Raw genomic sequence first — 26,542 nt, forward strand, 5'->3', positions numbered from 1 at the left:
CCTTCACTTTAATCCTGCACTGCAGTGCGTCCTGGTCATGGCCCCTTTCCATCATGTCCCTTGATATCTGCCCAAAGTTATCGTAATTCCTACGGCTGGAGCACAGCTGGGACTGGACAGCTTCCTCCCCCCAGACACGAATGAGGTCCAGCAACTCGCCATTGCTCCATACTGGGGATCGCCTGGCGCGTGGAGGCATGGTCACCTGGAAAGATGCGCTGAGAGCACTCCACGCCTGGCTGAGCAAACAGAGAGAGATTTTTCAAAATTCCCAGAGAATTTAAAGGGTAGGTCTGACGGTTGGTCACCTGAGGGCAGGGCAGTAGATTTCAAAGTGATGACCAAAGTGGCTAGCACAGGCATTGTGGGACACTTCTGGAGGCTGATCAGAGCGCACTATAGGACCAGGGCGTCCACACTGGCGCTGCGGTGCTCCAGCGGGGGCGCAGCAAATGTTATTCCACTCGCTGAGGTGGAGTACCAGCAGCGCTGTAACCGCGGAGTCAGAGCGCAGTACATGCCTTGCCAGTGTGGACGGGTAGTGAGCTAGTGCGCCCAGGGCTCCTTTATTGCGCTGTAACTCGCAAGTATAGCCAAGGCCTTAGAGTGGTCTATGGGTTCCATTGTCCTATACGTCGTCAACAGAATTGTTTACTAAATTCTAATCAGTAAAAAGTGCTTGCTCACTTGTGCATTACAATGGGGGTGTAGGAACTGAGGGCATAATTTGGCCTGCAGAACCTTATTACTGTTGCAAATGTGCAAGAATGAAAAAAACCATCTTGACTTTCTGATCTGAGCTTGGGTTTATGGAGTTGGCAGTTAAAAAATTCATCTCTTTTATCTGCAAGCTAAGCACATTTGTTATGGATTCATTTATGAGGAACATGACTTGCCATGTTTATAGTAACTTTTCAGGCGATTGTACCTTAAAAATATTACAGTAATTTAAATGACTTCCCTGTCTTCAAAAGTAAAACATATCAGAAGACACAGATTTAGTTTGATTGTGCTTTAAAGTAGACTGTGAATTAACTGACACAAATTTAAACAAATATAACTTTTTAATTTCTCCCCTCAAAATAAATTTCAGTAACTTTTTAAGGATAATAGTTTTACAGTTGGAATTATTGCTACAGTTATGTACAGTAGCCACAAAATGGAAAGAAAAAATTGTATTTAAAATATGTTCATGTCCTTAAGGTACACTAGGGAAAAACAATCAAAATTGTAAAGAAATTAAACTATTGACCTAACTAAAAAAAATTGAACAAGGAGCTGAAGCAAACCTTTATAACTCTTCACTGAATATGTAGAACATTTGCCAGAAATAATGCAATGTTATGCAATTTTTGTAAATAATGGCTTATATTATAATAGCTCCAAAATAAATCCACATCAGGAAACAGTTGATCTACAAACATTCATATCCATCCACCAAATTGCAATTTGCTTGGTAGATACACCCTGGAAAGGTAATCTGATGAAAGAGAAGTCAAAGCTTGAATTTCAGCCTTCATTTTAGATGCTGCCATAATTTCCATCTGAAAAAGAAAAAATTGCAAATTAATGTGCTGTTGAGAAAGGCCTGACCCATAGGGTGATGTAATTAAATGTTTAAATTACATTAGATTTGATTAGTATGTATCATAAGGAGATGTGCTCTCTATTGTGCAGCCCACAGTAGCAAAATCATAGCAATTCATACAACAGGGCAGTGTAAACAGAAGGGGAAAGAACACGATATGTTTTCCCACTATGTAACCACTATATATTATATCTGCATGAACTGTGCTTTGTGTTCTAAATTATGCAGGCGAAGCCGGAGGTGGAGGTTAAATAATTGTTCCACACGGCATATTCCCCCTCTTCAAGAGATGTAATTTATTCTGTGATATTTAAAATGCAATAACCCCTCTCTAAAACATACGATCATGAGATGGCCAATGGAAGCAAAGCCTATCATGCTGCTAGTTCTGTGCTGGGGAGGGAACTATGAGGCACACTGGTACAGAGACAGCCTCCATGGCTCCCAGTCCTGACCACTCCAGGTGGAGTTCAGCAAAACCTTATTGGTTCTGCTGTGTTCAGAGCTCACCATAGCCAGGAGGGACAGCATTGTGGTAGATAGGATTTGTTCTTTAGGGATTAAGAAACAGAAAACAATTTAATTTGTGCATACTTCTTTTTTCCACATTGGTTGGCAAGCCACATAAGGTCTCTTCTGCATACTGGCGAGTTTATTTTGATCTTGTTTAGTAAGTGGAATCAACGCATCTTTGCGTATATTTAATCTGAAAAAGCAGATAAAAGTTTTAGCCTGCTTAATATTTTTTTTTAAAACTACATAACGTTTCCTACTTAAATTCCTATTTCCAACCATCAAAATGCTCTATAAAAAAACAGTAAGTTTATTGAGAGCAGAATTAACAGTTAATTGTCTTTTTTTTTTGTGGATTTAAATCAGACTTAATGTTACATGTACCTTTTGTTATAGAATAAAAGGATAATTATACTCATTCTAGGAAATAACTTACCTTTCAATATCAGATGGAAGGAGACCAAGCCATCTTATAGCTGGAACTGTGAGATGATGGGCTTCAAAAGACATTGACTACAATATGAAATGTCATATATTATGTTCAGTGTCCCTTTAATTTGAATTATTTATGTTTGTCTTTGAGAAAATATTTATGCTTTTTTTAAGGACAGGGTCAGGTTTTGTAAAAATGAAGCTAACTCTATTCACAAGTAGAACTCTTTATGAAACTCAGGCTTGTAGAAATTGGGACAAGTGGCTGCCGTAGGTAAACTACAACACAGGGAGGGAAAGGGGGGAAATTAAAATCCAGCTGGGGTTCTGGGGGTACCACTTCCTGCACCCTCTCCCAGAGAACTGTGCAGAGGATAGTCTGCCCCCGTTAGCCATGAGAGCTTGAGTACAGCCAGTCAGAAATGCAAGTCAGCTGGAGCAGAGACAAGCAGTTATAGGATATATTTGGACACAGATGACCTGATAGTTTTTACTGTGGACATTCTCTCCACTCTGCTGATTTTCTGTCCAACTCACTTCTCCCTTCTCTTCCTCTCTCTTTTCTCTCTCTTTCCTTCTTACCCCCACTCCTTGCAGTGTAATGTGCCCTCTCCTTTCTTTTCTTTCTCTGTTAGGTAACCCCTTCCCAACAAAATGTCCGAAAATTAATAAATAATAGTAAATATTAATAATAATAAACACTCCATCAAAAATCTGGGAACATAACATGCTGTTTACAAACTATCACATTGTTCACTCTGCTTACATGTTATATCTCCTCCCTTCATTCTATATTGGTCTTGTCTATATAGACTGGTTTCAGAGTAACAGCCGTGTTAGTCTGTATTCGCAAAAAGAAAAGGAGTACTTGTGGCACCTTAGAGACTAACCAATTTATTTGAGCATGAGCTTTCATGCTCAAATAAATTGGTTAGTCTCTAAGGTGCCACAAGTACTCCTTTTCTTTCTATATAGACTGTAAGCTCTCTTTAGGGCAAGGACTGTGACTTACTGTATGGACAACATTGCCTAGAACAGTGCAGCACAGATCTCACTTGGGGCCCCCGAGCACTGCTGTACCACAAATAATACATAATAATAATAATATGGACAATTTTGTATAGCAGGCAAAACTTCACATTTTGTCAGACTTTAAAAAAATGAAAAATCTGCCATTTTCACACAATTACTTTTTGTTATGGCAAAAGCCAACTTTTTGTTACTGACAAAAACTTGTTTAAAAAAATAAAGCACCCTCGGCCCAAAAGTTGTTTCTTAGTATTAAAACAAAAGAAAACACACATCTGAACTACACTTTAACAGTTTTCACATTCCAGCTCCAAGGCTGGATGACAAAATAACTAAGCAGACCTGAAGTGGAAAACAACTATACTCACCACAGATCCATACTTGTAGATGCACATTATTTCTATACCTAATTTACAGAATACCAAATGTTACATATCTATATGTCTACATTTTGGGCGTGATTCACCATTGTGTTAGTTTCATGCTTATGTAAGCCCATTTGAGTTACATTGGTGTAAGACTGGACTGATGAATCAGGCCGTTTATGTTTTACAATTAGTTTTACAGCATATTGTCATATACAATCAAAATTTTTGATAATGTGACATTTACCTCAATTTATTTAATATTTCATACCTGTTATGCATAGGCATCATACAAAAGTAATGGACACCTGAATCTTGTTTTTTTACATATTGTACTTTTGTTCTCTGGCAACTTAATAGACTTCAACGTTGTTGATTTAATCAATTATTCTAAATTTTCATACTTTTCATTTGATAGTATGAATAATTATGTGTTAATTGTTCAGATAAATTATTAGCATTTTTCCTTTCACGGCATGATAAAGGGAAATTATCAGTGTTTTCAGGTCTACAGTTGTACCTCTTAGGTCTGGTCTATGCTACAGCCCTCTATCGCTCAGGAGTGTGAAAAATCCACACCCTTGAGCGACACAGTTAACCCGCACTAACCCCTGGTATAGACAGTGCTATGACGGCAGGAGAGCTTCTCCCATCAACGTAGCTACCGCGTCAGTATAGAGCGTCTTCATTAAAGCACTACAACAGCACAGTGGTGCAGCTGTGCAGATGCAGCATTTTAAGAGTAGACCTGCCCTTACTGTCCCCTTAAGAAACCACATTTTGATAACTCTCCCTCAGATAATATTTTCCATTGTTGTTTGCAATGTTGTATTCATGTTGGACCCAGATTCTGAGAGAGACAAGGTGGGTGAACTAATATATTTTATTGGATAAATTTCTGTTGGTGGAAGGGACAAGTTTTTAAGCTTCCCAGAACTCTTCTTTAGGCCTGGAATACGTAGAGTCTCATAGCTCAATACAAGGTGGGACAGGTTGTTATCCATAAGGTGTTAACACATGTTGCAAGAAGCCACTTAGAATGAAGTGGGCAATTAACACCTCTGCAATCATAGGACAAAAGAGGGTTAGTGGGTTACAGGGATCACTACACTGACCTCCACAGATCCAGCACTATCCCAGACACACCAAGAAATCTGTTATCTACAGCCAGACACTCAAATACCACAGCATATGCTCTGGGGAGAACATCTGGGATACACACCTTAACACACTTAAAACCACCTTTACCAAACAAGGACACTCCATCAGAGAAGTAGATCACATAATTGAATGGGCCACCCAAATACCCTGAGAGAACCTGCTTCAATACAGAAAAAGAACCTGCACCAACCACACATCCCTTGCTGTCACCTTCCACCTCACACTAGAACCCATAAAAGGTATTATGAAGCAATTACAACCCATCCTTGATGGGGATCACATCCTGAAAAAAATCTTTCCTGGACCCCATCTTCCATCCTTCAGACAACCCCCAACCTTGCCAAGTACATCATCAGAAGTAAACTCCCCACAGACATAGGTGCCGTCTCTCTGGGTGTTCCAGGGCAGGAGCACCCAACAGCAGCCAAGCTCCTCCCTCCTTGCCTCCTTCTCCCCACCCCCCAAAGTGTGCCATGTCCCCGCTCCTCCCCCTCCCTCCCAGTGTTTCCTTCCACCTAACAGCTGTTTGGTGGCACTTAGGACCAGTGATGAGCTGCCAGAACTGGTTCCTTCAGTTGCTCCGGGCCTTCGGCGGCACTTCCGCGGCACGTCCTTCAGTCGCTCCAGGTCTTCGGCGGTGCTGAAGGCCCTGCCGCCGAAGGCCTGGAGCGAGTGAAAGACCTCGCTGCCGGTCTTACCTCGTGAGTAAAAATTCTCAGGGGAGCTTCTCCAGCCGAGAGCTCAGGCGGGACGGAAAGGACGGTCCCGCGAGCCACATGTGGCCCAAAGGCCACAGTTTGCCCACCCCTTTAACAACCGGTTCTAAACTGGCTTCAAAATTTAACAACTGGTTCACACGAACCGATGCAAACTGGCTCCAGCTCACCACTGCTTAGGACTTTCTGGGAGGGAGGGGGAGGAGCGTGGATGCGGCGCGCTCAGGGGAGGAGGCGGATAAGAGGCAGGGCAGGAGAGCGGACTTGGGGGAAGGGGTGGAATGGGGCAGTAAGGGGGGGTAGGGCAGGGACTTTGGGGAAGGGGTGGAATGGGGTTGGAGCCAGGGTGGTGCCGGGGCGGGAAGAGGCGGGGTGGGGGGGGCAGTCGAGCACCCACCTGGCAGAGGGGAAGTTGGCGCCTATGCTTTCGGACCAGGAGACAACAACTCAAATTGGCACCACACCTTCCAGAACAATAGATGCAAAACCTGCATACATATCTCTACCACTACAATGATCAATACCAATAAAAATTGAATACATCTTTCAAGATCTATGTGTTTTACACATACCTATAACAACTTGTGGTGTACCTCATCCAGTGCATCAAATGCTCAAAAAACCACGATATGGGTGAAACCAGACAATCACTATGCTCTTGAATGAAATATGATAAAAGACCAAAAAAAAAAAACCAAAAAACCATCACCCATGGGCGAACACTTTTCACAAAGCAATCACTCCATAGCTCACCTGTCAGTCCTCATCCTCAAAGGCAACCTGCATAACACCTTCCAAAGGCAAGCATGGGAACTTAAATTTGTAACTGTCCTAGACACTAAAAATCATGGTCTCAACAGAGACAGTGGTTTTCTGGTTCATTACAACTATTTGTAACTACTAATCCTCCTTTGTCTTATCACTGTTAGAGGTGTTAATAGAACCACTTCATTTTAAGTGATTTCTTGCAATGTGTGTTAACTCTTAGGCTTGACAATCTGTTCCACCTTATATTTATTTGTGAAACTCTAGTTATGATTTCCAGACTTGAGGAAGAGTTGTGTGAAGCTCACAAGCTTATCTTTTCCACCAATAGAAGTTAGTCCAATACAAGATACAGTACGACTTTACCCACCTTGTCTTCCTCAGATAATAATAAGAACCAACCAGCTCTCAGAAAGAAAGATATAACAGTTCAAATGAGCATCTGCTATTTTACAGTGAATGGATGAAATCCTGATGCCATTGAAGTCAATTGCAAATATCCCACTGAGTTCAGCTGGGCAAAGATTTCACCCATTAACTGTGGGAATACACAAAAACTGTTCTATGTTTTTCTAAAACAGAACTATACACTATGCAGTCAGGCTATGTTAAAATAGGATATATAGATGGTTAAGAAAACCTTAGAATCATAGAATCATAGAATATCAGGGTTGGAAGGGACCTCAGGAGGTCATCTAGTCCAACCCCCTGCTCAAAAGCAGGACCCATCCCCAATTAAATCATCCCAGCCAGGGCTTTGTCAAGCCTGACCTTAAAAACTTCTAAGGAAGGAGATTCCACCACCTCCCTAGGCAACGCATTCCAGTGTTTCACCACCCTCTTAGTGAAAAAGTTTTTCCTAATATCCAACCTAAACCTCCCCCACTGCAACTTGAGACCATTACTCCTTGTCCTGTCCTCTTCCACCACTGAGAATAGTCTAGAACCATCCTCTCTGGAACCACCTCTCAGGTAGTTGAAAGCAGCTATCAAATCCCCCCTCATTCTTCTCTTCCGCAGACTAAACAATCCCAGTTCCCTCAGCCTCTCCTCATAAGTCATGTGTTCCAGACCCCTAATCATTTTTGTTGCCCTTCGCTGGACTCTTTCCAATTTATCCACATCCTTCTTGTAGTGTGGGGCCCAAAACTGGACACAGTACTCCAGATGAGGCCTTCTTCTTAGCTAAATCATATTTTAAATTTAGATCATTCTCTGAACAGTCAACTGACAATCTCAAGCATGCTTAATATAAAATTGACTTTAATTTATATTCCATCTTGTTTTTGGTTCAAATTCCAGTTAATTATATTGTATTATTACTGGTAATGGAGACTACTAATTAATTAAAATGCATATTAACAGCTACTAATTTATAGATTTTTAAAAATGGGATTCCATGACCACACCTAGTTCTGAGCAAAAGCCCAGTCAACATGGAGGGTGTCAAGCTCTTCTTCAGTGTCTCAGTTTTTACCCATTTTTCCGTTGTACCTCATTTTAAGTTTTAATTATCAGCATTCTAACTATCCTTAGTCATAAATTCGTTAAACAAAGCTATACATTAGTTTAGAAAAAGTCACATTTCAAAGAGTAATTACAAAACTATACATCAAGAAGCATGTTCTATAGTTGAATCATCAGATGAAGCTTCTTAAAGCTTGCTTCCCGCTCCAGCAATGAGTTACCTTCCACCAACTCTCAGCTTCATTGCTTCCCCCACATCATTGTCACAGAAATATGGAGACAGCAAAGATTCTGTCATCCATTAAGTCTGACCCTCCTGCCTCCCACATAATGGTGGGAGAAAGACTGCAACACTTATGATGGCAACTGGAATAATTCCTTGTGCTCCATCCCCAATATTCTTTGCAGAAGTGAAGAGGCAAAATGTCATTGTCCATGACGTCTCTATCAAAGTATATTGAAAATTTAAAGAGAAACAACAAAAAACATTCACCTTTCACCAGAAAAAAATTATAAACTTGTGAACAAATCTATATTCAGGATTCAGATTTTAGCTGTAGAACACAGTAAGATGCATTTTTATTTTACTTAAAACACATCATGCAACTTTCTTAGGGCTAAATCCACTAGGCCTTAATTTGACAAAACTCCCATTAGAGTCAATGGGAATTTTGCATGAGTTGCAACTGGAGGATTGGACCTGCAGTACATAACTGTTTGTCTATTAGAAGAAAACAAAATTATGATATTTTAAAATATTTCCTGTTTTTGTTTTTTCCAATGGAATGATATCCAAAGAACCATTCTGAGATGAGTCATCATACTGTAGCTCTAAGTGATCCTGCATTAAAAGGCACAACCCACATTTTAGACTAAAGTTCACTGTAACCAACATCAAGTTTGTAGTATCTAGCTTTCGGAATGATAATTTACTGACATTACAAGTGTTGGATTATGAGGGTGGAGCTATAGAGAATGTTGGTTACCCTAAATCAAATTTTTAAAAAAAATCATGTTGAAACAATCTTGTACTATTTTTTTCATATCTATTATTTTGATTTGCTTCACATTTGGGCCTTGGCTGAGAAGTGTATGCATCACAGTACATATAAAGTTCTGCTGAGAGGATGTGGCTAGCTTTCCTTCAGTGCCAAATTTGGAAAAGGTTGCAAAAAGCCCTATTCCATCCTCCCATACATCTGCCAAGGGGCAGCTATAGTCTAAGTTTCAGAGTAACAGCCGTGTTAGTCTGTATTCGCAAAAAGAAAAGGAGTACTTGTGGCACCTTAGAGACTAAGTGTGGACCATTCAAAAATGCCTACGGGCCAGATTTTCAAAGGTACTTTGGTGCCTAAAGATGCAGATAGGCACCTAATGGGCTTTTCAAAAGCCCCAAGGCACTAAAGTACATTTGATATAAATTAGATAGGCGCCTAGGCACTCTTGAAAATCCCACTAGGTGCCTATTTGCATCTTTAGGTGCACAAGTACATTTAAAAATCTGATCCTAAGTGACTTTGACTCACAAGTTCTATGGAAAGTCCTTTCACTCCTTAGGCATAAGGTCGAGTATTGCCTGGAGTCAACAGCTGTGTTAGTCACCCCAGAGGGTGAGGGATGTCCCACTTCCACATTAAACACTGGAGGAAGGCCAGCATAGATGTCACAGTACTCCTCAGTACTCCTGCAGGCATTCTGGTTGAGTTTAGAAATTTCTGCTTTGATGGGGAACCTCCATTCACATACCCATACCATGAGCTCTGGTCTTACAAGTCAAATAAATAAGGTTCTATTCTCCTGTTAGCATGCAATTACCATGTGGATCTGCATCCATGAGGGTGAAAATAGGAATATGACATGTATCCCACAACTTTCTGACTAGAAGTCTTGTGTTCAGATCTGGTACTCCTTTTCCCTAAGGTTAAAATAAAATAAAATCGTAAGTTTTGGAATGAACTAAAACAAAGTCTGACTAGACATGTGTTTATGTCTAGCAGGAACATTTGTCCTGCAGTTATTGTGTAGGGAGAAGATGGTTGCCCTTTTGTAGCTCCAAGAAAAGTTACAAAGCAGCATGACAGATGTCCCTGTATGATAGGAACCATGGGTGCGGGTGGGGGAAGAATGGAGTAACAGGTATGCACACAGGCATAATCAGATGTTTGTATCCAGCCATGCTCCCTATAAAAAAAAAAACTGTGCTTTTTTCATATTAACGGCACAAAAAGAATATGTAAGGTGGCTGTAAATATGGGTGGACTTCACCTGGATTTGGGCACACATACGTATACTGCCGAAGTAGTATTGTGTGTGTTTCTGAGGGATGGGGTAAGGTAAGCTACTTTCCTTACAGTAGTCAGAATTTTCCCCTTTGTTCTTTCATTACAAACCCAAAGAAACTCATAGAAACAAACAAAAAAACCCTCAGCAACAACTACTGAGATCTGTTCTGTTTGTGCTTCTCTACCTTTAGGAAATCTTCACAATAATTTGATTTCAGGAGCTATTCTCTGTACTTGATTTGTGCAATCTCAAAAAAACCTCAATCCATGGATTATTAATTTAATCAATTGTAATACCTTTTTTAAACACAGTATATCATGTCATATGTTGTTTACATGTTTTTTTTTAAAATACTAAGATATGTATTCCACATTTCATTCTGTTATATGGCAGAATTAGGAGTACTAATTACAACTCTATTTGAAATGTTTTTGGAAAAGAAGGTTATAAAATGTGTATTTGTAAATATGTATAAGAACAGTAAATACCTTTTAGTCTTAAATATAATTCAGTTTTTATCCATTGTTATGGTATTATATTAATAAAAATGGAGGAAAATGTTGGAGTTAAACATGTCTAACTTTTATTTTAGTATATTTGAAACTATTTTTGGAAATCACCACACTGTTACTATATTATTAAAACTCTTAGTTCTAGAGGTGGAATGTGAAATGTCAGATGCATACCGTAATCATTATGCATGGAGACAATTTATTGCAGAAGTCATCATCCAGGAGCCTCTGAAAAGTTGCATCTTTTTCTACAATTAGTATAAATTTTGCATCTGTGATCACATCTCTGATATTAAGGCTAGGTACATGTAAAATGAAATCGGTGGCATTGTATTATATTAATCAACTACAAAATGAATGCTCTAATATACTTGTTTTCAAGCCAAAGGCAGTGCTCATAACTCAGTTTCAGAGCCAAGAAGTAGAGCAAAAAATCATAAAAACATTGTTTAACTTGGAATATACTTTGTTTATACTTTTTTTTTTTAGTCTATCTTGCTCAAAGGATACTTCTAATTCCTTGAACATTAGATGGCACAATGACTGCCTAAAACAACAAAAATGAAATTAATAATTTTAAATAAAGAAAATGATGTATTTTAAAACAACAACATTGGGTAATGAAGGTCAAAATTACATCCTGAAACAACCATTCATCTTTTTGTATACAGCATCGCTCTTGACACCGCCACTGCTTTTTAGGCATAGTCTATCCTATATAGCCTGCTGTGAAACAAGGATGTATAGGGATCCTACTACTACCATGAGGCATCTTTCAAAAATATCTGATGCTACTTGCACTCAGCATCACCCATCACATGATCACTACACAATGATGCAGCTCCCCATTTTCCTTTGTGTTTTAGCCAGGAAAAAAGCCACTGGGTGTGAGACTGCAAGTTTAAAGCAGGTTTAAAAGTATACTTGGATGCTTGTTAAAGAACTTTACAAAAGACCTTTAAAACTCCTGCTTTTGATAACCTCTATTTGGAGTTTGTTTTATATTTATAACTGTTTGGTGACAGATAATTTGAGATATGGTAATGCGTACTTCACATCTCAGATTAGGATTTGGCTCAGTCTGGCAAACATATGGATGAGATAGCAGGAAATGGAAGACAATCTTGGCAAAATAGTCTGTATATATTGACATGTGTGGTCTGTTTTAATTTCTTACTGCTGTATCATCTCAGGTGCCAATGTGGACCAGCTCCATAAATAGAAATGTGAGGCCCTGTAGAGGAGCACTGATAATGGAGATCTTTAAAGTTCTGATTTAGATGAAAAACAAAGTAAAGATAGATAAGGTTTTCTTTCCATTTTTAAATCATTCACTTGTGCTTAGAGTAGAAACATTGTCCAGGGAATGATAGCAGAAGTCAGAAAATCGGTTTTATTTCCTGCTTTCTACTCACTAGCAGCATGAAGTTGGGCAAATCTGTTAGGCTTAGACTTTCAAAAGAACTCAGCTCCCATTTAAGGTAGTGCACAGATTTTCAAAATCTCAGACCAACTATTGGTGTTGAGCATTTGAAAATCTGGCTCTTAACTTCTCTTTACCTCATTTTCTCATCTGTAAAATGAGGTTGATGACAGAACTCTTTCTGATGTCTGTAAGTGGTATGATTATAAATGGCTTTCTAATATGTGAGACCCTTTGTTATAAGCCATAATGTGGCACAATACTTGGATATGAGTGAGTTGAAGACTTTTACTTACCCTGATGGAAGTCACGAGTGCCTCCACTGAACTCAGTGGGTTTTTATTGGTGTAAAACTTGTGTAAGTGAGAAGAGAATCAGATCCATAAATAAATTCCTGTCTCTGAATATATAGCTTGATTCACTGTATGTGCTTTTACTAACACAGATCCTAGTGGCATGCCTATTGCAGTGAAAGGTGCACCCAGAGGACAGGGTCAGAGTACTGCAAAGGGATTGTTCTCCAACTCTGCCAGAAACACACATGGCCAGAAATTGTGTGTGTTCATGTGCCCAGGACACTCAAATTCAAAGCACAACATAGGCAGAGCAATGTCATAGAGAGCATCAACCACAAATTAAATGTCTTCCTCTGCAGAACTTCCAATATGGAAGGTAATGTAAGCATAGTTTGCTCTTACCAAGAGGTAAGTCTTTCTGTTGATTCTATAGCTGACCCCCAAATTTAGACTACATAAAGCACACAGAGATAACATTCAAAAGTATATGAAAGTTCTGATCTTACAGTCCTTTCTCATGTAAAACTTTTGCTGCATTCCTTAAGAATTTTGAATGTATAACATTTGTAGGAAGTGGGCATTAGTAGTGAGAGTTTAAAAGTACAGTAATGTCTAAGTTTGCCACAGGCACAAATGTACATACGTAAATAAATTAGGTCACAACAAATATAGGAAATCACACAAATATGGACATAAAAATGTTAATATTAGTAATACATACTGTTGCACTGCATGTACAATTCACTTTCGTACCGTCTTCCTCAGTATAACTTAAGTTACCAGCAATGCAACCTTTAGTTGTAGACAGCTGGGGGAAAAATAGCAGTAACTCAAGTTTTGTATAGTAAATTTTGTACATTGGCTAGGAAAAGTTGGAGTCAGCTACAAAAAACTCCTGACCAGAAATAAGCTGTTACTGACCATTATGATCATCATGAAATACAGATTTTTTTAGTTCATTCATCCTACATAACTTAACATATGCTACTAATTGTGTTTACAGAGCAAAAAATGTTACAAATGTCAAGGCATGAAACAAATATAAAATTTGAAAGGATGCCATGTTCCTCTGTTTGATATGTTAAACCCTCATTTAGACCCCAAATCAGCAAACCACTCAAGCACAAATTACTGAATCAAGGCCTTCGATTCTAAGGCTGAAATCCTGGTTTAATTGAAGCCAATGGCAAAACTCCGATCAACTTCAATGGAGCCAGCATTTCACCTCAAGCGCTAGTACATCCGTCAGTGTTATAAAAATAATAAATAAAGAGTGTATTTTATTTAACAAAATTACAATTTTTAATTTTTGCTACATACATGCTTCCTACCAATCATTTTCTTAGTTTTTCAGTTGTTCATATAATGCAATATATATAATTTAATAATAAATAATAATAATAACAACCATATGCAACTACTTACTATATGTAGACTTCTCCTAGGTATCTTAAGCATGCAGGAAATGTCATTGACTATATTGTCCACAACACTCTGGTTACCAAATAGTAGTGTATCACTGTAATATATATCTCTATCAAGATAAAATATCATCTTTTTAAAAATAAACTAATTTTAATACAATACTGATTGAATTATAGGATTCTGAGATTGTAAAAGAACATTTTAATAAGCACATGAATAATTAAATCAGTTTGAAATATTTTACGTACAAAAATGCGTTATGATATTTGACAAGCTTAATATCTAGGTTCTTCCCTTATCTATATAAAATTCTTAAAATATATTTTTGATTTGCAGTTAGAGAAATGCAGTCCATTACCTTTTGGTTGCATACGTATTGTTCTGCACCATCTTGTAGATCACAGATAATATTTTAAGAATTAGAGCTGGAAAATAAAATACTTTGCAATAATATTTTAAACTTACCCAGTATAAAGCTATAGAATAAATAAACTAAATTATATTAGAAATGAAAACAATGGTTAGTTATTTTTTGTAAAGTAACCAATTTATTTTTAACAATTTAACTGTTGTATCCCACATTTTCAAAACCGTGTTTGCAAAAATATGTATGCAACAGGGATTTCCCTACACCCTCCTAGATTTCCCCAACACACAACCCCCCCAGTAGTCAACTAGTTACATGCAGTGTTGCCAATTTAGTTATTGGTTGGAAATTTGAATTGAAATCAAAACAATAGTGCATGCTTTAAAAGCATATACAGTATATGATAAAATACTTGTACCTGAAAAAGCATAACAGGTTTGAAAACTATGAACAAAAACTAGCTTCCTCACACAGCTGTTTTTTTCCCCCTCACACAGCTGTTTGGTGATGTTGGCCAACCTTATAATTTCAAATTATGATTTGTAAGCAAGGTCTGAATGAGCTCTCCCCTGACAGCTAGTGATGAGCGCCTCTCCCCTCCAGCCTAGGTGCTGCTGCAGGGAGAGAGAGCTGGGGGCGAGTCCTCTCTCCCCACTGTAGCCCCAGGGAGCCCCACTGCACCCCAAACCCCTCATCCTCAGCCCCACTCCAGAGCCCACACCCCCAGCTGGAGCCTTTACCCCTCTGCACCCCAACCCTGAGCCACCTCCCACACTCCAAACTGCTCGGTCCCACCCCATCACATGAATTTTGTTAGGTGCACATAACAAAATTTATTCCATACATGGGTGGGAAAAATTAGAGGGAACACTGTTCAGGACCAGACTGTATTTACATGAATACATCTACTCTGCCTAGGTATCCAGCAGACACAGCTGTGTTGCCCAAGTGATCAATTTTGGCTGGTGTGGGGTTACAGATCGGTTTAGTATTGAATGTGGGGGTAATTAAATATTGTTATTGTTATTGGATGAGTAAAGGGCAGCAGAACTGTGCTTAGCTTGTCCTGATTGAGGGGGTCACCTCAGTGCTTAATTTGTGCCAGGACTTGCCAAGGCTGAACCCTGGCACCTCTAGGCTTGGCAGTTAATGGCCCCGGTACCTCTCAGCTTGCCACATCAGCAATGAATATAAAAAACTTACTTGAGCCCCCAGCATCTTTTTCATTGAAAATTAAGCACTGGTCACCCTCAACTGAACTGACCTTGTTAAGTAGAGGGTTTGGATGCCAGATCCCAGTGGGGAGAGAGAAAGTGATGGAAACAGGTCTTTTGCTTGGTGGTGCAGTTGAATACATACACCAGCAGCCACAGAAACTAATTTCTACTGTATCAATCAGAAAGGTTCTGTATGAATTATTAACTATTTCTATGGCAATTAACATTACAATTTAACAGAGCTGGGAAAGACTGGGTGAGGACTGGGGCTTAGAAGATAGATCTGGGTTTTACTTTATTTATATACTTCTAATGACACAAAGTATGTTTTATTTCTTCTACGGAATACTGCAGTATGATAAACAAACCTAAAACAAAAGAAAAAACTAATAGAGAACTCCGTTGCTATATTTTTAGCTTACCAAATTTTGGTGCTGATTTGGGGCAGTCACTTTTTATTTTTCTTGTGGTATAATGAGATATCATCTGTAGACCTACAGAATCTTTAAACCTGACATTTTGTGAACAAATAAAATAAAAATGTAACTTGATGAAGGGAAAGTACAATTAGTTATTTTCTGCCAGGTAGTTCACACTAAGCATTTATTCCTGCAATCAGAACTGCTAGTGCAGTTTTCAGGACCCATGCAGAACCCCATTAACATCAATGGAGTGGCTGAACCCATCTGGAAAGCCAGTGTTACTAGCTACCTGAGGATCCACTATGCTGTTTCTGTACTACCCCACTTCCTGGAACAATAGGGTGTTTATATTTCCATCGAATTACTCCATATTAGCAAAATACTAACAATATTTATTTTAGATGCCCTTGACAATTTTAGGAAAGTGCCTCAACTCCGTCTATAAAACTTTGTGGATCAAACATCTTTTGTTCCCTATTGCCTCAAAAATGGATTCATTGAAATTTCTTTTTGTCAATTTCACACTTGCAGGATTAACAGTCGCTGGATTATCGAAAGGTATAATCAGAATAAAATTTTTCCTAGTGCCATTTCTTATTTGGCAAGAATGATTTCTACAATTATTACTGTTGTTATAGATCATTTTTGTTTGAAAGCACAATGTTCCCACAAGAGTTCTACATGTATTTATCCTGTTTTTTAATAACTGATCTTTTAAAAAGTATCAATATTAAAATTACAATAATAGTTTCTAATACACTAACATAACACTTCTCTATTTCTTTACTTGTCACATGTATTGCCTCATGCATCCTTTGGGTGGCAGAACATACCACACAGCACAGCATGAGAATGTGCAGGGTGTCACAACTGACAAGCACAACAATCTAAATAAATAAGAGAAAAACTGCATAATTGAAGCTATTAGAGCAACAAGGTTTTTGTTCATTGTTATTTTGTAATATCAAAGCTAAACTGAAGTATTTTGACAAATGTTACAAGCATCATCTTCAAAGCTGATGCAACATAGAATGATGACACTTTTCAAAATTATCAGACTTAGGGTGATGGTAGTAATAATTATTTTATTAAGTATAATTTTATTGAGTATAATAGCATCATAACTGAATATGGTGCTTTATAGACAATACATATGAGAAAAAAGAACAGCAATGAATATCTTCTCTCAAATCCATTGTATTTGGCTTTTTAAACAACTTTTTGCTCTTGGTCTGCAACACTGCAGAGAGGTGTTCCTGCTTTTCAGTTGGATGCACCCTATAGTGTACCTACATATTGTAAAATTCATGAAGAGGGAACAGAAGGCCCAAGACACTCAGTTAGGCTGACTTCATGCTGTATGTGAGAAGTGTTCCCTTTAGGGAGCACTATGCTGAGCTCTGCAGGGAAATACTGAGAATAAGCTTATGCTCAAATAAATTGGGTAGTCTCTAAGGTGCCACAAGAACTCCTTTTCTTTTTGAGAATAAGCTGTAAACACTGTGGCTCTCAGAGACACTTGGATAAAGGAAGCTCCAACCTTGCATTATGTCAGAGGTCCAGCAGTGCTACCTGGCCTTTCACTCTAGCCGGAAGAATTCCCTACTGGTTCTCCTCTCCATGATTTTACAATATCTTACTTTTTGAAGGAGGTATAATTGGATAGTGGTAACTAATGGTACTACTGTAGGGACCAGTACTACTTATTTTCAGACAGATATCCAACTGGATACCTACCGGTGTTTATGAGGAATGTGCTAAGTATGGAGCTATTCCCTAGTTCCACCCCTTCCTGCTCTGGAAAGGCTCCTGGGGAAAAGGGGAACATACTGCCACCCGTTCTGCTCCTACTTACTTTTATTTGCTTTCTTCTAGGTTTCACCTCAAAGTGGACTATAGGTGCCTTACTTCGTTGGAACTACCTCTCTGAGATTGGAATTTGGCCCATCATAAATAAGGTGTAATTATTTTTATTTAATTGATAACACCTTATTTTAACACTATGGTATTCACTTGTTTTGATGCTAACACTTTTTTTCTTCCTATGTGATCTGATGGCATATATCTCATATTTGGTCTCCTAGCCTGGAATGTCAGTGCCCCTAACATTGCCAAAGATTGTTATACTATTTTAATTTTATTGCCATATAAGGAAATCATTTTTGAAACTATAGGGACATAAACAATTAAATCCACTGGACCATACAAAACCTTTTGGTTAACTGAATATCTTTAGACTCTTCAGTTTTTCACTGAGAGAAGTTTCTTATTCTCATTATATAAGAATTCCTTATATAATAATTTCCTGCAAGTGCACTCAGAATAGAGCAACAAAGAAAGAGTATTCAGGGGAAGAAAGACACTAAAATAAGAGGACAGAAAGGAGAGAGAATAGCAAAAAGGGTAGAAGCCTAAACATCACATAGTAGATGAAAGAAGCAGAGATTGAGATGAGGAGATAACATGAGGGAGAACAGAGAGAAGAAATTGAGAAAACAGAGAGAATGAATTAAAGAAATAGCTCCAGCCTGAACCAGGTTTCTCAATCACATGCAACCCATTATCTGTGTTTTTTTTTCCCACCAGAAAAGGATAGTCTAATATCCTCTGTATGACCTTTCTCTCCTTTCTTCTCCCTTTACAGTCGTGTCACTCTCCCCTCCACATTGTGTTCCTCTGTTGTGGTCCGTAATGACACTATGTGCATAATGATTATTAAAGGTCACTTTTTTTTAAAACAGCTTTTAAGGTTAGTGGTTGCTTTTTGTTTTTTTAACAAATAAAGTTATAGTCATAGAGTTTTAGATCAGAAGGGACCTCCTGAACTTCACAGGCCCTAGCACTACCCAATGACACTCCACCAAGTGTGCCACAGGTAAAGAATGGGTGCAACAATGCCATAGGCTCCTGCAGTGGCAGGGATTTGATTAAGTGACATATACTCAGATGTTGCCAGCAAGCCGCCCATGTTCCATGTGCAAAGGAAAATGAACTCCATCTCCCCAAGGTCACTGTCAATCTGACCTGAGTGAAAATTCCTCCCTGGCCCCACATATGGATGGTGATCAGTAAGATCTTGAGCATGTGATCAAGACCACAAGCCAAGCACCTGAGAAAGAGAATTTCAGAACCACCTCACAGCATTGGTCTACTCTAAGTAGTGACCCAACTCCAGCTGTGGCAATCGCTGATGCTTCAGAGGAAGAAGACAAACCCACACCCCAAAACCCAGAATACATTGAGGAAAAAATTTCATTCCTGTCTCCTAGAGTTGATCAGCTAAAGCCATGAAGCATGAAGCATGAGCTAAAGCCATTAAGTCATTTATTGATTCTGTTGTACATGGGATTTCATAAGGTGGGTTCATTCGAAAATATTCAATGGAGACAAATAACAACCATTTGTGCCAGTTATAATAATCGAACACACACACTAGTAATACCTACTGTATATTTCCCCAATCTGATCTGTTAACCAAGGTCAGAACAGGTGCTTTGTTTCTGGCTAGACTTGTAACTATATCTTGTATAACATTTTCTATTGCTCCAAGGATCTCAGAACTGAAACAATGAATATTAATTAAAGTTTTGTATGATTAACCATAATTCACTGTCAATTCTTACCATTGATTCCCTCCCCTAAAATCTACAAACAAATATTTGAAATCTTAATTACTATAATTTATGTATTGGTTTTAAAGATGCATAACAAAACATTCTCCCACTACTACTTTCCTGAACATTGTCTTGCTTAGTTTCCCTAGAATCCTTGATTTGCCATTCCACATGCATGACTGAGTTGCACAAATTAAAAATACATTTCCAACCACTCCTCATACCATCAGGTTTTCAACTAAATCTAAATTTTCAACTAAACAGCTAAACTTTCAGACCAACTGGTTGGTTTGAGACTAATGATTAATGTTTTAGTTTAAATGATGTAATATTGGTTTTGGCTATGATTTGGGTTAACTTGTTTTTAAATGCTGTAAATTGCAAAAATATTCAAGAGTACAAATAATTCCTGTTGTACCATATCACATTAACCTTTTGATCTGCTGCCCTGAATGAACTGTTGAGGTTTTTAATTATATGAAGGATCTGACTCAAAAGATGCACAGTGAAAAGGACAAAATCTATGTTTTTCACCTAAGCAGACAAACTAACCATGTAACAAATCCCTTATAGCAAAACAGTAGGTTTGTCCAAGTGTTGTGACAGATGCCTTTTATTTTCATAAGCAATCTGATTCCAACCTTTAAGCTGTCCTTAAAATTACAAGTGCACGGTGTGCCAGTATAAATCTGGGTAAGAACTAGAAAATATATTAAATATATTTTAGCACAATGTTCTGCCTGCAACACAATTTTGTGGCTAAGGTCAAATAGCAACACAGTTGTAAAGTTAATAAAAATAAAAAAGCTTGATCATACAGCCCCTTCATAAGTTCACTTGCCATTGTGAAGCAGCTGCATAACTGAGTCCCCTATCTCTTGACCTTCAGACATATACTCTACTTCCTAAAACTTAATTACTTCTAAAAAAGATTCTAATGAGTGCAGAGAAAATGGGCAAAAGGTGAAACACTGTAAAATGTAGAGAAGGGAGAGAGTAAAATAGGAAAGCAAAGCTGTATAGGACTGTTCTGCAGGTAAGATGTATACTCAGATGCTATGGTGATGAGGGACATATAAATACCTAGAATAGAATGGTAGATAGATAAATCATCCAAATTTTGGCATTGACATGCTTCTTTTAGACACTTTTATCATTAGCCTCTTCTGACTCTAACTATTTCTTTAGATACCATAGTTATCTATTATGTTCCATATGCATCCTGAAGTTTGCCTCAGATCTGCACAACTCAGACTGTTTTGCCAGGTCTCTTCCCTTTTCTGTAATAAAATGCATGGTCTGCTCTACACTATCAAATGGAAGGTCCAGGCTTCCATTTCCTATCCTATTCTTGCATTCTGGGCCATCAGAAGCTGGGAGGGCTGCAAAATTCTACCAGCTTACATATATTCTTTCCTCTGTTCCATCTCCTTTTCAAGAGATGAACTAAGTTCTAGTAAGTAAGCACACAGTGCTGGCCGACTATGCCTATTTAAAATGCACTTTGGGTTAATAATAATGAAATCTGGGCTAAGACGTGCTAGGCACTATAGATCTTACATCAGTATACAGCCTGTTAGCTCATTTCTAACAGGTCACACATGAACATTTAGTAGTTTGGCATAGTACATGGAATGCACTTAAATAATTATGTCATAAAAGAAAAAACTGTTAAAGAATTAATCTTATAATACTTTTAGCAAACAATGATACGGAGACACAAAAGTAAAACTATTCCAAATGCAAATCTGCAGTTTGTGAGACTAATAATTTTATACTAAATTTTAATCTGAGTTTGTAGTTTAAACTGGGAATGAAGATAAAAATATTTAATTTTATTTATCTTTATTCTTAATTTAAGCAATAGAATACAAATTATGGTTTTGAAAAAACTGATATTAAACTCTATTATTTAGACTAGGTATGTGGTTGCATATGTGAAACCTGATGCTCTGATGCTGTGTGTGTGCTGTGACATTTCTGACAATGGGGGACTTTAGGGCACATCCTCCACACTGGGCCGGCATGTTTCCATCAGTACACTATATCTATATAGTGCCACAAGTACCTATTTTGCTCAAGCCAATGGGGCATTTTGGGGGCATCATCCTTCCACATTAGCATGAGTGATCAGGGCAGTGTGTGTGCAATGGTGCAGGTACCTGTTTTTGCCTATGCCAATGGGCTTTGGGGAGGATTGTTATTTTCCACACTGGCATGAGTGAATTATAGCACTATATATGTGCAATGTCACAGGTACCCTTTTTGCCTGTGTCAATAGCATATTTTTATAGGAGAACTTGTGTCTTGCCTGGACATGGAGGAACTGGGACAGTGTGTGTGCAATGGTGCAGGTACCTGCTACACCCACACCAATGGAAGATTGTCTGAGCACCCTTTGAAACTTCAGCCTGTCAAGATTTACCTAGTGATTTGGCAAACGTTATTGGAGGGGCCAGTTTCCCCAATTCTGGTCTCTTCTCTGGCTGCCTCCTTGATGGAACGCAGCAGGGAAACCCTGTGGTGGTCCAATAAGGTGAATGCAGACCAGTCTGTCTCCCCGGGCAGGGACAAAGACATTCTGAAGAAGAGGTGACAGACACCCTAAGCAAAAGGATTAAAATGGGGTATTATGGGCATCAAACATCAAATTCCTACCCTCCCCAACCCAATAATAGGGGCAGCAAAGGCCCAGTCAGTGAGGAGGAGGAGCAGTGTGAGACCAACGGCTTTTCCCGCCCTTTCTGACTGACCAGTGGCTTTTCCTGCCCTTTCTGATGACCAATGGCTTTTCCCGCCCTTTCTGATGACCAACGGCTTTTCCCGCCCTTTCTGGCTGACCAATGGCTTTTCTCACCCTCTCTGACTGACACCTCTTTTCCTGCCCTTTCTGGCTGACCAATGGCTTTTCCTGCCCTTTCTGGCTGACCAATGGCTTTTCTCACCCTCTCTGACTGACAGCTCTTTTCCCGCCCTTTTTGGCTGACCAATGGCTTTTCCCACCCTTTCTGGCTGACCAACGGCTTTCCCCGCCCTTTCTGACAGACCAATGGCTTTTCACACCCTTAGTGAAATGACTTACCCTTTTCACATCCTAATGACTTTCCCGGAAGCATGCACGGATTGAGCCTTGATTGCTCAATCTTGATCCCTACTCGCGCAGTCAGGTGGCTAACGAGAGGCGAGGTGGACTTTTTAAATAGCATGATAATAGTTGCCAGTAGAAAGAGCACCACATGTGGAGGAAATAAGTGGCTCCTAGGCAGGGACAAAGGGTTGTACAGTGGCCCAGGCATGCGCTTGCAAGCAAGTAGTGGGGGTGGAAGGTGTCCTAGACTGAGGAAAAGAGAAAGGGGCTGCAGGGGCACAAGGCTGGCACAGGTGTTGAGAAGTTTAGGGGCAGGTACCCCGGTCTGTGGCAGGCAGCCTAAGTCTGTGTCTGACCAACGAAAGCTACCCAGAGGTATTAGAAGTACAAGGCCATGAAGAGTATCCATATGCTGTTTCCCAGACAGAGTGAAACAAGCAGGAGAAGGGAAGGGGCTAGGAGAGGTCTTCGTATGGCTGGGTTATTAGAGAAGAGACAAGGGGAAGTGCAAATCAAGGGGGACAAAGGGAGGACACTGAAAACTGCAGTGGAATATTTTACCAACCCCAAATATTCAAAAAATCATGAGTTACCTTCCCCCTCCCCCTAGACTCTGACTTAAAATTATGGGGTTTTGAAAAATAATAAATCTTTTGTCTTTTTATTGGTCTTCTGTTTGAGACTTCAGTGTATACCTGAGTCATGTTTTTAAGTTTCTCACTACAAACAGGAGGGCTAGAAACATACTTTTTAAAAAACTGAAAACTGAGGTTCTGGATCACTGGATTTCAGGAGCTTGGGCTTTTTGAAAAAAAACAACAAAAAAACAACCCACTAATTATTGCATGATAAAATCATGGGAGTTGGTGTGGGATATCCTTAGCCAGAGAGTATTTTGCAGTGTCACTCTAATTGGGATGCCAGGGTGCTGGAAGTGGGAAACTCTGTGCACTTGCAGGAATAAATACAATAGATTTAAGTTTTTATCATATTCAAGTGTTCCAAACACTGTTTCCTCCTGTTAGTAAGACTTTTAGTTCTCTCTCTCTTTAAAAAAAAAACCAAAAACCTTTCTTTTCATGCCACCTTTAAAAAGAGATGACCTGGCTTAAGGAGAACTTCTGAAAACTTATAGTCTGCAACCCTGCATGGGCCAATTTCTGCTTTCACACTAGTCCAATCTGATCACAGTTACCATTGAGCCCTCTCGGTGTTGCATGCATATGTTAGTAGAAATCTGTCCTCTATTTCTTTAGTAGTGGTTGTTGTGGCAAGATTATTCCTTTCTTTTTGGGAGAAGCCCAACTGCAGAAGAAAAAGCAAAGTTGGAGAATTTATTTTATACTGTCTTCACCTTTACAGTTTTTGATATACCAAAGATTTTTGTATTGTCAACACATAATGGCATCATAGTAATTGTCAGGCTGAAAGTGGTGGTTTAGACACTTGATTGGGGGTAAGTTGGGGGATATGCACATTGAACATGTCTACATTTTTTCAAAAATTTTCCACTGTTACTAACACCAGTTTTGCTGCACTGTAGTTAGCAATGTTGTGGGCTGCCTAACATCTAACTGTGTTGCTTAGACTTGTCCTAGGAGGACTTGATGTCATGGTGCTTAAAAACTTGGCAACCACTCGCAGCTGGTCTTCACTGGCGTTCCCAGTGTTGCTACCATCAATGAACCCTTGCTCCCTATACTTGTTGGAGTAAGCAGTTCAAATCCAGCCTGGTTTGGTAGTAGCAAATCCACAAACATATTCATTCAAGGAAAACCTCAGGCTATGATAACATGAAAACGAAGTGCTGCAATTATCAGAGGCATACAAAAGAAGAGGGAATTAATAAATCCTTTAAATTCTCAGATCTTTAATCTTGACTCTTTGGTCTTTAGGTATCTGCAGATCACTCAGGAAATATTTATGCAAAACCCCTGTAGCTCTTTTCAGTAACTCCATGTCAAAATCAACAGAGTTGCAGAGTTTTGTTTGATATATAACTGACAAAATTATACAATGCCCTTAGCAACAGATTTCAAATAAAACTGCATATGTGAACTTGCAGGGCGGTATTTTAATGACATATTTCTTCCAGCAAAGCAGTAAACCTCAATTTAAAAAAGCATGACCCAAACACTGAATGCCTCGTTCAGTGTTAGCTAAGTGTAAGCAGAAATTGAGAGCAATAAACAACAATAAAATAATAATAATAAATAATAAAACCAGTCTATGTCTCAATCTTTATTCAAAACAAACAAAACGCCCACATAAAACTAGGATCCAGAAAATTATCCGTAAATCTACAACCATTGGGCTATTTCCTGAGGTCCTAATTCATTTTTTACTTGGCAAACTCTGATAGATCTCAATAAAAAAAATGAGTTAGAGTATTGACTCAATGTTTTCCACATATATGAGAAGAAAAAAATGACGGAAAGAACAAATAACGATCCATTTTTTGATGATGAAATGGAAAGAGAAAGAGGGAGCAAAAGAAGCATCAGTGCCACAATTGCCTCAACGTTTGCTGTGTGTCTGTAAGCACATGAGCAGTAGAGGACACCACAGACGGCAGACATAAGAAAAAGTAATTGCTTTAGGTTTTAACCTATAGCTGCACTAGTCCTTGACAAAATTGCACAAGGTAGATAATGAGATACATTTGTATTTGTTAGCACAATTAAAAAATATCCTTGTGCCAAAAAGTTCCCTTCATTAGGTTTTGTCTGCTTTTACAAATGTCTGCTTTATTTAAGGATATTTTTAAAAGGTTATTATACTATAACATGGGCTATCAAATTTTAAAATAATTTCTGTAAATGACTGAAGAGACTTTTCTAGTTGGATTTGTGGGTCTAGTCAAAAGTAAAAAGTATTACATTAAATTAAAGTGCATGTTTTGCTTAATGCCACATTTTTAACTGACCCCAGACCTACAAGTTATTCCTATAGTAACAGCTGTATCAAGCAAAGTACTCTGTAGACTAATATATCAAAGTATGTGGGCTTTAAATACTTTTTTCCTGTTCATTGCATATTTTATCTGAAGAAGATATATTTTTTCTTTGGTCTGATCAGTCTCTTTCCTACAGTGATTTTTCCATGATTGTGATGATACTCCTCACTCACTAACTAGGCCATAATTAATTACTTTAATGGACCAGTAGCCATAGTAGTGGCATTGAGATATCGAGTCAGTTATTTTCAAACTGTGGGTGAAAATCAATTCTAAGTAATCAATCCTAAACAGAGGGAGAGACCTATAAAATGTCATGCAGCAGCGTACAAGACAGACTGGTTGGCTTAGTTCTGCCATCCTTATATTCCCATTTACACTTATCACATTGGGAAACATAATGCCTTTGATCTCATAGAAGGAAGAACTCTTTTCGTCTGTGACAGCATGAGACCAGGTACAATGATAAATATGTGGGCCAGTTAGGAATGCTTAGTAGGCTGGTGGAAGCTGGCATACCAGTTGCTTCTGCTCAGTGATACTTTAAAAAACAACGACAAAAGCAGAAAATGTCCACAGAAGTCATTGAAGAGCTTCCTGGAATGCAGCTAGTAAGTTATATCAAGTTTCCGTCGCTTTTCAGCATCCTAAAATTATGATTTGGACAAAGCTGGAAAAATAGACCTTCTGCGTGAACTAGCAGCTTTTACTGTGAACAAGTTAATGGAGGAGGGAAGCCAGATCCCTCACCTACCATTTACATGAACAAAGCCCAGGGAAATAGGAGATGAAAAATCACGCACCACTAACAGTTTACAAATGGTATATCCCTTTCTATTTGACATAATTTGATAAAAATGAAAATCTAATACATGTTTTTATCTTACCTAACATTTGAGTGAG

General features: G+C 38.7%; 1 protein-coding gene across 1 annotated transcript; it reads right to left on the bottom strand.

The window, feature by feature from the left end:
* Window positions 1–1,424: 1,424 nt before the first annotated feature.
* SPO11 (SPO11 initiator of meiotic double strand breaks) lies at window positions 1,425–22,175 on the bottom strand. Its single transcript, XM_073309525.1, has 13 exons — window positions 22,021–22,175; window positions 19,428–19,541; window positions 15,982–16,070; window positions 14,334–14,400; window positions 13,976–14,084; window positions 13,272–13,358; window positions 11,342–11,378; window positions 11,006–11,115; window positions 9,852–9,951; window positions 3,931–3,968; window positions 2,538–2,614; window positions 2,183–2,294; window positions 1,425–1,544 (listed from the first exon to the last, which is right to left on the bottom strand). Exons 1-13 carry the CDS (start codon window positions 22,173–22,175, stop codon window positions 1,425–1,427), a joined length of 1,215 nt encoding a protein of 404 aa, XP_073165626.1.
* Between the last annotated feature and the right edge of the window lie 4,367 nt (window positions 22,176–26,542).

Source organism: Lepidochelys kempii, chromosome 13 (genome assembly GCF_965140285.1).
Source record: "Lepidochelys kempii isolate rLepKem1 chromosome 13, rLepKem1.hap1, whole genome shotgun sequence".
In the NCBI taxonomy this organism is placed as follows: Eukaryota; Metazoa; Chordata; order Testudines; family Cheloniidae; genus Lepidochelys; species Lepidochelys kempii.

Excerpts from the sequence above, each read along its gene's own strand:
- SPO11 (XM_073309525.1), bottom strand. The coding sequence starts at position 22,175 with ATGTCTTTGTCCCTGCCCGGGGAGACAGACTGGTCTGCATTCACCTTA. Across the intron at positions 11,116-11,341 it reads TAATGTTCAAGGAATTAGAA|ATGTGATCACAGATGCAAAA; the intron begins GTATCCTTTGAG and ends TTAATATCAGAG. Across the intron at positions 2,295-2,537 it reads CTTCCATCTGATATTGAAAG|ATTAAATATACGCAAAGATG; the intron begins GTAAGTTATTTC and ends CTGCTTTTTCAG.